The sequence below is a fragment of the Alligator sinensis genome, unplaced genomic scaffold (assembly GCF_000455745.1).
Source record: "Alligator sinensis unplaced genomic scaffold, ASM45574v1 scaffold570_1, whole genome shotgun sequence".
NCBI classification, from domain to species: domain Eukaryota; kingdom Metazoa; phylum Chordata; order Crocodylia; family Alligatoridae; genus Alligator; species Alligator sinensis.
The window spans coordinates 493,464-504,921 of NW_005841997.1; the positions used below are offsets into that span (position 1 = coordinate 493,464).

Below are 11,458 nucleotides of genomic sequence, written 5' to 3' on the forward strand. Positions count from 1 at the left end.
AGGGCCTCCTTGCGAGTGGTACAGAGGCCAAGCGTAAGGCAAGAGGGTGTCACCCGTGCCCTTGCCCCTTCCTCACACCTTCAAATTGTAAACAGAGGGGCTTTGGCAGAGGTGCTGCAGGTTCTGGTTGCTCGGAGGATGTTTCCTCAGCAATGAAAACCAAAACTTCACCGAGCCCCAGTGGCATGGGTGCCTTTGGTCCATACCAGAATGTTACATGTCTGGGCTGGGGAGTCAGGGATGTGCCAGGCCTGCAACAGCTCTGCCAGATGCCAACAGTGAGAGAGGAGGACAGGACAGGGCATGCTGTCTGCCCTCAACTTCAAGGAGAGACGGTGCAGAATGGATTCCCCGTTCTCCTCCAAGGGATGCTGCTGGCCTGGCAGAGCTGACAGGAGGATGGGCATGCTCAGAACAGATTTAAGGCCATGGGTCATACTGGATCTGGCTCAGAGGGGAGGGATGAACCAATGCTGGCTGCCCTGTGACACCCCCCCAGCTTCCAGATGCGAAATGGCCAATATAGGCCACACAGCATTAAGTTGCCTCTTCCAAATGGAAATGCTGCACTTGAGGCAAGGATGAGGTCTGCTAGAGCAGGCTGGGGTTCCCCATCACTGACTGAGATCCAAACCATCCCCTCTAGCAATTCCTGCATCTCAAGGCTGGCACTGGAGTAGCTGGGAGCTCCCCTACAGCCAGGGCCCTCACAGCATGGCAGGGAGAGCAACCAGCCTTCCAGCCTCCCTCAGTGCAGTGCCGCCTGTTAGGATAGACATGGCATAACAGTGCCTGTCAGTGGAAAGCTACTTGCTGGCTAATTTGGTCCAAAGGCAAAAGAAAACTGACTGAATTCTGAGCTGAAGAACTGTAGCGCCTTTCTCACTCATGGGCACCGAGTTCCTAGCTCTTTGTACCCCTCCAAGCTGCCACAGCTGGCCACCGTGAAGCCTGCATATAAGATTTCCCCCTCCCCCCATCATAGCATTGCACGATCCATAATTTAAACCTATCACAGTTCATTCCTATAAATAAAGGTCATTGGGTTTGTTAAAGGAAGGGATGGGGAGGGGGGGCATGGGGTGGCTTCCCCTGCCTGCACACACATGGGAGACTTGAGCCCCCAGCACCGCCTCTGGTAATGTGTCCCTCTGGTTCCTCTGGGATTGGTCATCCTTCTCCAGCTGTGGCCTGGCAGAGGTGGAGGCGGTGCTACTGCCCGGAGCCATGGGCTCAGTCCGTCTTCCACACCTTGTTGAGGAGCTTGACCACTTCGTCATAGATGACAAAGACAATGGCCACATCCAGGCAGACCCGACCCAGGCGCGGGATGGTACCCTTGTAAAACCTGTCAGCAAGGGAGAGGCAAGGGGTGAGCAGGGAGCCTGGCACAGACTGGAGAGAGTTAGTACCTGGGCTTCCTTTGGTGGAGCAGGAGAGGCCAGGACTATGGCACCTCACACTGCTCTCCAGCTCAAACCCTTCCCCTTAAGTCGTGAGCTGCATGTGTCCTGGTCCCTGCTGGCAGCAAGGTGTTATGGAGGAGCTTCCTCCAGGCCAGGGAACTCCAACAGGAATTTCAAATCAGCAACGACAGATTTTCAAGGACCCTGACCAGGAGCTTCTACCAACAGCTGTGAAGCAGGATCTCTTCTACCCAGCTGGCTCAGCTTCTCCAGAGGTTCTGGACCAGTTCCTCAGCTGGTGCAAGCCAGCAAGTTTCATCCTAACCCACAGGCTGGTGTCACTTGCACAAAAGCCAATAAAATCCTTACTTGCTCCCCCACTCCCTTCCCTGTCCTTCCAGCCTTCTACATCTCTGCTGAGCAGCTCACACCCAGACCATGCCTCTATTCCCTGCCCTTTCTATTCACCCTTTTGTCTTTTCTAGACTGCCCCTTACAACCAGGGACAAGCCTCCCATACACACAGGCCCAGAGGCTTCTCAGCCTCCAAATCCCAGAAGCAGATGCCTGTTAACCAGGAACCCCAAGCTGACACTTGTTCCTCTGTTCACCTGCTTTGCCAGTGGCACTGGATTGTGGTGGAGGGACTGTTCTCAACACCACCACCCTCTTCCCCCACTTTCAGAGCCCCAAGCACCCCTGTGCTGCCCTCACACCAAAAGGAGACAAGACACAGAACTCACGCCAGGGGCCCTTCATATTTCATGATCTTGTAGGCACAGTCCCAGGTGCTCTTGTACTTGTGCGCTTCCAGTCCCTAAAGGAAGTAAAGAAAAGGGTCAAACACTCACATCACAGCCCTGGGGTGGGTTAGAAAACTCATTCCTAGGCAAGGGAACCTGGGGCCTACACCGATCATGTTCACCACCCTATGGTTTCCCTGGCATAGAACTTACGTCCACACAAATTATATGCAATGGGCCAAAGGCATGGCCACCACCATTCAGGGTAGCCCAAACCAGAGCCCTGCAAAATCTTCTTCAGAATCAGGGTCCAAGGCTGCTGTGCTGCAGTGGATGGAGACACCTGGGGTCATCAATCCAACTATGGGCACAGAATTCCTTCCAAAAATCTCCTGTGAATCTCTCCTTCAGGGAGCAGCACAAAAGGTACCCAGAGGGCAGTGCCACTTACAGCCAGGGCTATGGGACAAAACTACACTGGCCCTAAACCCAAAACAGTTTGACTGGTATGGACATGACCACCCACTGGCACCAATGTTGGAGGACTGTCATAGGGAATGCTCTTTGCCCCTGCTCTTCCTTTGTATAGCAGTTCCCCATCCTGCCATTTCCACACTTGGTAAAGGGGCCCTGAACAGGTATACAGCACTGTGGGTAGCGAAGCCAACAGCAGGCTCTCAGTAAATGCCAAGGAGTCATGTGACCACACACTGTACCTGCATCCTGGTTTTCACCACATCCAGCGGGGTGTTGCCAAAGACACTTGCAGCTCCGGCAGTGGCCCCAAACACGCCAGTGATAAAGGGGTTTATGACCTTATTTGGATCATCCCCTGTGGAGAGGAAGGGACCAAGTGTTGAGGGGACAGCAAGAGAAGGTTGAAGAGAAACACAGGACAAAAGATGGTTAGAAACCAAGCAAGGGAAGGTACATCACCAAATCCTTCTGCACATAGTGGCTGTGCAGGCTCTGAAAGGCTTGGGTGGCAACCCAGTGCAGTAGGAGTTTGGGCCCCAACAAGCAGGAGTCATGATGCCTCTGGGGACATGACAGGGCTGCAGGGACCAGAGACAAGCTTTCTGCAGACACCAGCAATAGGCAGGAGCTGGTGCAGCCATTTGAGGCCGACTGGCGTTTACAGACTTGAAAGCTCACAGAGCCCCCAAAATCCTAGTTGACTCAGGGCCTGGAGAGCAGGAGGCCCTGGGGGACTGGCTTGGAGGGCAGGGGTGAGAAAGCGACTCCTGGTGGCTCAGTTCTGGGCAGATCCTAGTGTCCAAAGGAGCCAGGGCCCTGGAAGTATGAGAAGGGAGGCCGAACAGTGCAGCAAGCAGATGTGAGAAGGCAGAGCACAGGATTTAGAGTGGGGGGCGGCGGCGCACGGGCGGCGCTGTTCCATTGCCCCCGCTGGCTTACATTTTGAAGCCCCTGGGCTCCTCTTCTACCCACCTCTGCACTGTCCCTTCCTCAGTCCTGTAGAAACAAAGCTGCAGAGACTGAGAGGGGGACATTCTTGTTTGAGGGAAGGATTGAAGCTCAGGGGAGGCTGGAAGAAGCCTAAAAACTCCTTTTGATACAGGAAATCTCAGACGGTCTTGGCCAATGGTAGCTAAAGCTCCCAGAGCCATGCAGAGGCAGGGGTTGGCCTAGAAAAGCTGGGAATCAGCAGCTGTGTTGGGAAGAGCAGAGTCCCCATACCTTTGTACCAGTTCTTAAGAGAGGTCATGACAAAGAAGCGAATGGCCTGGTTGGATCCCTGCTTGAGGACAGTGGCTGTCAGCCCCTGGTAGGTGCCCTTCAGACCTGCAGCGAGATGGAGACATTAGGGGAAGGACACAGCAGCAAGACCGGCTCATCCAAAACCACCACAACCCCCTGACTCTCAGCCCTCAGGCCCACAATATAGCCCTTCCCTCTCCACATGCACACCAGGCACAAACAGCAACCATCTTCCCCCAGGGTCCCACCTGCTTGGCTCACACATGTATTTAGCTTGGACAGGATGATGCAAAGAGCCGATTTGTGAAAGATGTGATGTTCAAGTTCACATTGGCTGCAGGGGTGAAGCCTAGTGTCTGCATGACTTTGGTGAGCTGACAGAAAGCTACAGCCACCTGTCATTTGGTCTCCCCTTCCTTGCAATGGAAGCTACCCTGCTCCAGAGACCTCACTCACCTTGCTCACGGACTATCTCCCGCACACCATGGAAGAAACCATGGTACTTGGGCTTGGGGGAGCATTGGTCATGGATAAACTTCACCTGCAAGGAAAAAACATTAGAGCCTGCCATGAAGCCCCACCAGGATGTGGACAGACCCCCCCATGGGTACCCCAGAACTACAGGACGTGGACGGACCCCCCCATGGGCACCCCCACTCAGATGCCCAGCAGCTGCACTCTACTCAGGAATTCAGCAGTGCAGGGCTAAAACTCTGTATCTACCCATGTGCATGTGCTAATGGAGGCCAGTCAGAAAGAGAGCCCTCCAGTCTAGAGATCATTTGCCTTACCCCCAGAATGATTTCAGTTGAGGAGTACCCAAAACGTACAAAGGTAGCAACTTGTTGAAGAGAATGTGGAAGTCCAGGGATGGACAGGAGGGTGGGTATTACTCACTCATGTCACTAGATCACACATGAACCTACTGATCACCTGTGAGCTCTTATAACACATGAGTAACAATTGCTTCCCACATGGGAGAGTTGAGGCAGAGAGGTGAAGTGATTCACCTAATAAATATTGGTCTAATAAAAGGTATCATTTTGGAACCACGACTTCTAGTTTTTTGTATGCAATTCACTTAAGTCATTCAGCAAGGTCAGTGGCAGAGCCAAGAACAGCCTCCAGGGCCCCAAATCATCTGAGTGACAGCACGTTGTGTTCTCAACATCCTCTCAGGGAGAGGCAGGAGGTGGTCATGATTCCTCCGGCCAATTGTCCAGCCTGGGTTTCAGACATAACATCACACACTACAGGATGCCTTTGTGCCCAGTTACTATTTACAGGGACATGTTTTGCAGTTAAATTCCTGTTTCCAGCCCATGCTTCATGGGAGATGTTGGATCTGGGGGTCATAAAGCGAGGAAGGAAAACTGGGCCCAACACATGGGGAAAGAAAACTGGGCCCAACACATGTGGAAAGAGTTGAGAGAGAAATAGCTTCAGAGAGTGGAGCAGTTTGCCACTGACTGAGGTACTTGGCCATGCTTTTAGCATTATTGCTGTTCATGTTAGTATGCTGAGTGTCAGGTTCTGGGGTCAAGCCCCAAAACAAGTCTCCCAGCACAGGAGAGGTAGGCCAAGAAAGTCAAATCCAGTCTGAGTTCTAGTGAATACAGGCAACCCTTGCTTAACGCGGTTTCGTTATAGTGCTCATTTAAAATACCTACCTAGTTTCACTCAGCCTTGAGTGCTTCATTATAACGCTCAGCACGAGGGTGGGAGAAGCAGTGACAGCGAGGGAAGTGGTGAGAGTGGCAGCTGGCGGGAGCCCAGGGACAGGTGGTGGAAGCCTGGGGTCCGCTCCGGCATGTGGTGCTGGAGCGGGCGGGGGGCCGGGCAGCATGAGCTTAGAGCCCTGCCCAGTGGGGCCCAGGAGTGCAGGGTCTGCTCTGGCATGTGGTGCTGGAGTGGCCAGTGGGCGGGAAGGAGCAGCAGCAGCAGCAAGAAGGGGTGGGTGGGGGGCATGAGCGCAGGGGCCGAGCCAGCAGGAGCATGGGGCCCAAGGCCAGGGCTGGCAGGAGTGCAGGGCCTCGGCCAGTGCAAGCCAAGCCCACAGAGCTCCCCCACCGCTGGGCTGCAGCCCATGCCCCATTTTGCTCCAGGTCACACACCTGTGGGGCGCAGCCGCCATCCCGAGCCTGCAGCGATCTGGTGGTGGCAGCTCATCCCAGTGGTGGTGGGCCTGGAGGGAACCCCCACTGGGCAAAGCGGGGTGCAGGCAGGTAGGTGGCCCTACTGCATACCCCGTGCCAGAACCCCAACTCAGGACCCATGGGCAGGTGGCTGGGGCCCAGTGCACAGGTGCTCTGGGGGCTGGCAGGTGCTGGCTGGCAGGGGCCATCACAGCAGGGGAACAAGGCCAGGAGGAGCTGATGCCTTCCCTGGCACAGCCCGCGTGGTGCCTTGCCGGATTGGCCTGGCCAGGGCCAGCAGGTAGTGCAAAAAACAATTATCTTTATTTACATTAAATCCTATGGGGAAAATGGGTTTCGCTTAACGCTGTTTCACTTAGCACTTGGTTTTTCCAGAACCAGTTAAGAGCGCCAAGCAGGGGTTGCCTGCACCTTCCATCCACAAGGAAGTCCCTCCAGGGAAAGCCTTCTCTTGAAAATCCCACTTCTCACCACTAGGGCTCATCAGAAGGCCGTAGTCATTTCATCTTCAGCAAAGCACAACTCCATTCCTGGCCACAGCTCACAGCAGAAAAGCTGAGTTTGGCCAATGCACTGCTCCCAGTGTTTGGAAGTGGTTTACTAGCGCACAAGGCATGCACTTGAGCTCTAGGTCATGCAGCAGGAGGTAGTCACAAGGCAAAAGCTTTCTCCAAACATGGGAGTCTTCCCAGCCTCTTCCCCCTGCTCTGACTCATTCCCAGAACATCCCAGGGGCAGCAAAGGGCTCCCCTCCATGCAGGCCCCTATGTAGGCCTGCAGGTCTCTGCTGTACCTTAATGGTCTCCATGGGACACACCACCATGACTGCCTCTGCCACCCCAGCTCCCAAGCCACAGAAGAGGCTGCGCGTGCTGTCCAGCTTCCCCTGCTCGTCTCTTATCTGGTTGCTGAGGAACTCGAACATGCCGAACCTGGCAGGGGAGAAAGGCCACAGATGCAAAACCTGCTGGACCCTACAGAGAGCTAGATGCTGGGCACAGAACTGGGGGCAGCTGGGAGCCGGTGTGGGGCAGCCCTTCAAATGGGATTCACTCCCAATTCCTGCTCAGTACCGAGGTGGAGGCGGCCACAAGAAGGGCTTCCCAGGCCTGGTCCCTCCCTAGTGCCATGCCAATGCCTGGCCTCCCCTGCATCCATCATGTGCAGACCCTCAGGCCCTTCTCCTTTGCCAGCTGCACCTGTTTCTAAACAGTTCCCCGGGAAAGGCAGGTGCAAGTCTCCCAACGAGCCAAGGCGATGGGGCTACGGGGCTGGCACCAGGCTGGGACTACTGACAACTATCAGCGACATGTAGAAACAAAGACGCAACAGCCTCTGCCAGGGCCAGTTTTGCCAGCCCCAGCATCTCATCCAGCCTCCTTCCCTCCCGATTCATCACCTCATGTTGCCACACCAGGAGAACTGGCCAATTGCAAGCACACTGCTTTACATCACTGGAGAAAAAGTCACTTCATGGAGGTGGCACCGAGAGATGTGGTGAAGAACAAGTTACTCAAACTGCTCTTTGAGCCAGCACCCCTGGCATAGCTCTCTGCCGCAGCTCTGGATGTTCTCAGGCTGGCTCAAAAGGTGAAGGGCACATAGGGACAACCTTGCTGCCTCCTGGGGGACTGAAGCACTGTACAGGAACAACAACTCACAGAGAGTGAGCCGTCCTAGTGATGTGCCCCATGTCACCCCTCTGTTCCCTCACCATTTGTCCCAACAATAACGCCACACATTGTTATTATGGAGAGCTCCACAGGCCTAAGAAGCAGGCATGCTCCTCTGCTCTCAGAGTTGCTCAGGGCTCCAGGGACAGACCCTAATCTGCAGCTCCTTCAGGGGATGTGCATCCACAGCCAGCCAGGAGAGGTGCCTGGAAGGCAGTAGGCCTTTGGTGCCAGGACAGCACAGACCTGGCTTTGCATTTCTTCCTTCTGCAGCACTAACCCTGGCCAGGGCAATAGCCCTAAAGTGCCACAAGGCAGGGAGGACAATTTTCTCCTGGGGATTACAAGGGATCTCTTTGGGAGTTTGCTCTACTCGGTCTGGGAGACTCGTGGGAGTAAGGGAGACCATAAGGACCTCCACAGTGGTGTCCAAGTCAGCTGGGGACACCCAGCTCACACACATGGGTGATGTTGATCCACTGGGCCGCAAATACATACTGCTGCAGCCAGCCTAACTGGCTGGACATTGTCCAGAGCCATCCCTGCCCCCCGCCCCCAGGAAGCCATCCCTGGAGCTCCTTACCTCACAGCAGCCTTGGGTATGGAGCCATACACCAGTGAGCTGAGACCTCGGTACAGCCCCTTCACTCCATGGCCACGCACAGTCTGCTTCACACAGTCCGCTAGGGCAAATTGCATGGACCAAAAGGTTTAGTCTCCTCATCAAGCCAACATGGCAGCACCCCCACCAGGCCAGGCACTGCCCTCACCATCCCCAGTGAACATCCACAGCACAGGGGCAGGAAAGAAGAGCCAGGGTAATGCGATAAGCTGGCTGCAAATGCTCCATCGGAGAACATTAGACACGTGCCAGTGAACATGCTCACATCAGCTAATATCTACAGCCAGTGAGCTGAGGAACTGACCTGGCCTGCAATTAATGGATGTGGCCCACATGGCAGAGCATGGAAGTGGTGGCCTCTACCAATGAGGTTAAAGTCACATGCAGCAGGGTCCCTGGCATATAGCTGACTGCTCATGACTCCCAGCACATGGGCTCTGGTGGGGCACACCTGCAGCAGGACATTGCCTGCAACTGCAGATACATGCTGGACAAAGGAGAACCTGCAACAGCAGGTGGAAGTACTTGGTTGCAGAGCTGCTTTTCAGCTGGACTTGGAGCGAGTCAGGGGCTGACACATCGCTGCAGGTCCTCAGGAGCATGGCTCCAATCCAAACACAGAACCAGTGGCTTTGGAACCACATACTCTGCCCTGACCTCAGCCTGCTTTGCCAGCCACTGCCTGGCTGGTTGCCTAAATCTCAGCTGGGAGAAGGGTCAGATAGCCAGCAGCAGTGCCCAGTACTGACACCATGCGGCAAGTAGCCTGGACACCAGCAGGAGGTTTTGGTCCTGCTAGTCAGGGACTCCTGCAGCTCCATCTGGCCTGGAAAAAAAGCCATCACGCCTGGGACTCCTCCAGCTCCTTTGTTCTGATGCAGCCTGCACTGTCCAATCCTTGCCTAATGCACACACTGGCTCCCAGGTGCCTTGCATAGCACAAGTGGTGCGGTGCACTGAGGGAAGATCTCATCTAACCAAGGCCTCTAAGGTTGGTTACTGGTGGACATTTAAGCTTGAGAGACTGCAGGGATCTGTTCTAGACATACCACAACAATGGAAGGGTTTCTTGGTGGCAGGGGAATACAAGGGCCCCTTCCAGCTCAGAGGTAGATACGCACTGTAGTCCCCATGAAGCCAGCGTGGAGCTACAGAGGAAGAGGAGCACCCAACTGACTGCGGTAGCTCCACGGGCTCACGATCCAGGCAGACTCCCCCATCCCATGGCCAGGCAACTCCAGATCTGCAGACTCACCGATGCCAGCATACCGCGGCGGGTGCGCCTTCTCATCAAGCTGGAGCTGTGTCTTCACATACTCGGTGGGGAATGTAATGCAGATTTCAATGCCACCAGCAATGCCACCTGCAGATAGAAGAGAGGGAGCTGTAGCAGGGGACTAAACTATTATCCCAGCACGGAGCATCTCCCTGGCATGACCCATCTACGTGCTTTCCGACTGCCCAGCCCCATCTCACAGTACTTGGAGATGGATATGACTGCCCACTCTGCTCCCACTCCAGCATCAAAGCAAGGGACGGGTTTTCAGAACCTCCTCCATAACTTACAAGCTCTTCGGCAAACCTGCTTTTATCCTGGTGTCTAAACAAGGAGCAGCTCTCGAGATTAGCTGAGACCCAGCGGCTGGAGGAGCTCAACGCCTGGCTCAGAGTGGTGTCTGCTTACTATGTTGAAAAAAATGTTCTCTGCTCCCCCTACACATTGGGCGCGTCAGGGACGGGTTTTCAGAACCTCCTCCATAACTTACAAGCTCTTCGGCAAACCTGCTTTTATCCTGGTGTCTAAACAAGGAGCAGCTCTCGAGATTAGCTGAGACCCAGCGGCTGGAGGAGCTCAACGCCTGGCTCAGAGTGGTGTCTGCTTACTATGTTGAAAAAAATGTTCTCTGCTCCCCCTACACATTGGGCGCGTCCAGACGAGCGCTCCGCTTTCCCCCACACCCCTTATCACCCCTTTCTACAAACACCACATCCCCCCCATCACACACCCATCATGTATGAAGAAAACCAAAAGCACAGATCAACACATATAGGTATTCAGAATTCATTTTTTCCATGATAGAGACACTGGTAGGCTTCCAAATTGCTTTAACGTTGTAAATATACCAATAAAGCATTACCCAACTTATCACTGTCTCTCTCTCTAGGGGGTATGTGTGGGTGTGTGTGTGTGTGTGGGTGGAGTGGTTTTTTGTTTTAACTGTGGAAGAACATGGATTTTGGGGTATTTTAAAAAAATGGATTTGGGATGCTGCTGCAGCAGTCCAGCTGGCACAAGGGGTAGCGTCCCCAGGTATCAATTGGCTGGGCCCCAAAAGCTCCAGAGAGAGTAGCCCTGAGCTGCCTGCCAGCTTTTTGTATGGATGGGGCCAGGATAGGGCAGCTTTTTATACTGCTGGGGACAGCACAGGTGCTGGTCCCGGGCTCTAGCTCCCCGTGGCTGCAAACCCGGGAGGAGCCAGGCAGGGTTATTTTGCCCTAAGTGGCACAATTTGCTCTACACCAAAGTGCATGTCCGAGCACATGCACTGAGGCAAAAAGCCCCAGCTCAAATTTGCACCACTTCTATTTGAACTGGTGCAAGCACTTGTGCTTGCATGTGTGGACATGCCCATTGTCTCTTCGTGCCATGACCTTTTCAGGACAAGGTTCATCTTCCATTGAGCATACATAGAGCACCTTGCACCATGCGTCTCCAACCATCATGGGGCTTCCAGGTGCCCCTGTCCCATAATCATCAGGGGGTTCTGCTGGCAGAAAAGTTCTTAGTGCCATTACACTATGGCACCAGTGGAGCATACCATCCGATTCAGGGGAGCACAGGGCAGACCACACACAGTACAGGCTAAGGACACTTTTTGATCCTAGCTCTGGCCCCAGGCAGAGTCAGTGCCACAGGCAAGTCCTCCGTCTTACTGGGGCTTGTTCTACCCACTTGTGTCAAGTAAGGATGCTGCTCACAAGACAAAAAATGAACCCAACTACTTTACAGGATCAGAGAGATGGTTCTCCACACACTCCTGCCAAGACTTGCTTCAACCTCCCTCTCTCCTCCACTCCCAGCTCCTTTCACCACACCTGACTTAAGAACTACCTCTCACTTCCCACTACCAGCTCCCTG

The 11,458-nt window shown here is 54.3% G+C and overlaps 1 protein-coding gene across 1 annotated transcript; it reads right to left on the reverse strand.

Annotated features, from left to right (window-relative positions):
• Window positions 1-6: 6 nt before the first annotated feature.
• Window positions 7-9,698, reverse strand: SLC25A1 (solute carrier family 25 member 1). The gene is made up of 8 exons (XM_025201531.1): window positions 9,575-9,698; window positions 8,281-8,380; window positions 6,818-6,956; window positions 4,325-4,409; window positions 3,848-3,952; window positions 2,866-2,981; window positions 2,150-2,223; window positions 7-1,348 (listed from the first exon to the last, which is right to left on the reverse strand). The coding sequence occupies exons 3-8, from the start codon at window positions 6,947-6,949 to the stop codon at window positions 1,234-1,236; spliced, it is 627 nt and encodes a 208-aa protein (XP_025057316.1). The 5' UTR covers window positions 6,950-6,956; window positions 8,281-8,380; window positions 9,575-9,698; the 3' UTR covers window positions 7-1,233.
• Between the last annotated feature and the right edge of the window lie 1,760 nt (window positions 9,699-11,458).

Excerpts from the sequence above, each read along its gene's own strand:
- SLC25A1 (XM_025201531.1), bottom strand. The coding sequence starts at position 6,949 with ATGTTCGAGTTCCTCAGCAACCAGATAAGAGACGAGCAGGGGAAGCTG. Across the intron at positions 4,410-6,817 it reads GTCCCATGGAGACCATTAAG|GTGAAGTTTATCCATGACCA; the intron begins GTACAGCAGAGA and ends TTTTCCTTGCAG. Across the intron at positions 2,982-3,847 it reads TCTTAAGAACTGGTACAAAG|GGGATGATCCAAATAAGGTC; the intron begins GTATGGGGACTC and ends TCCTCTCCACAG.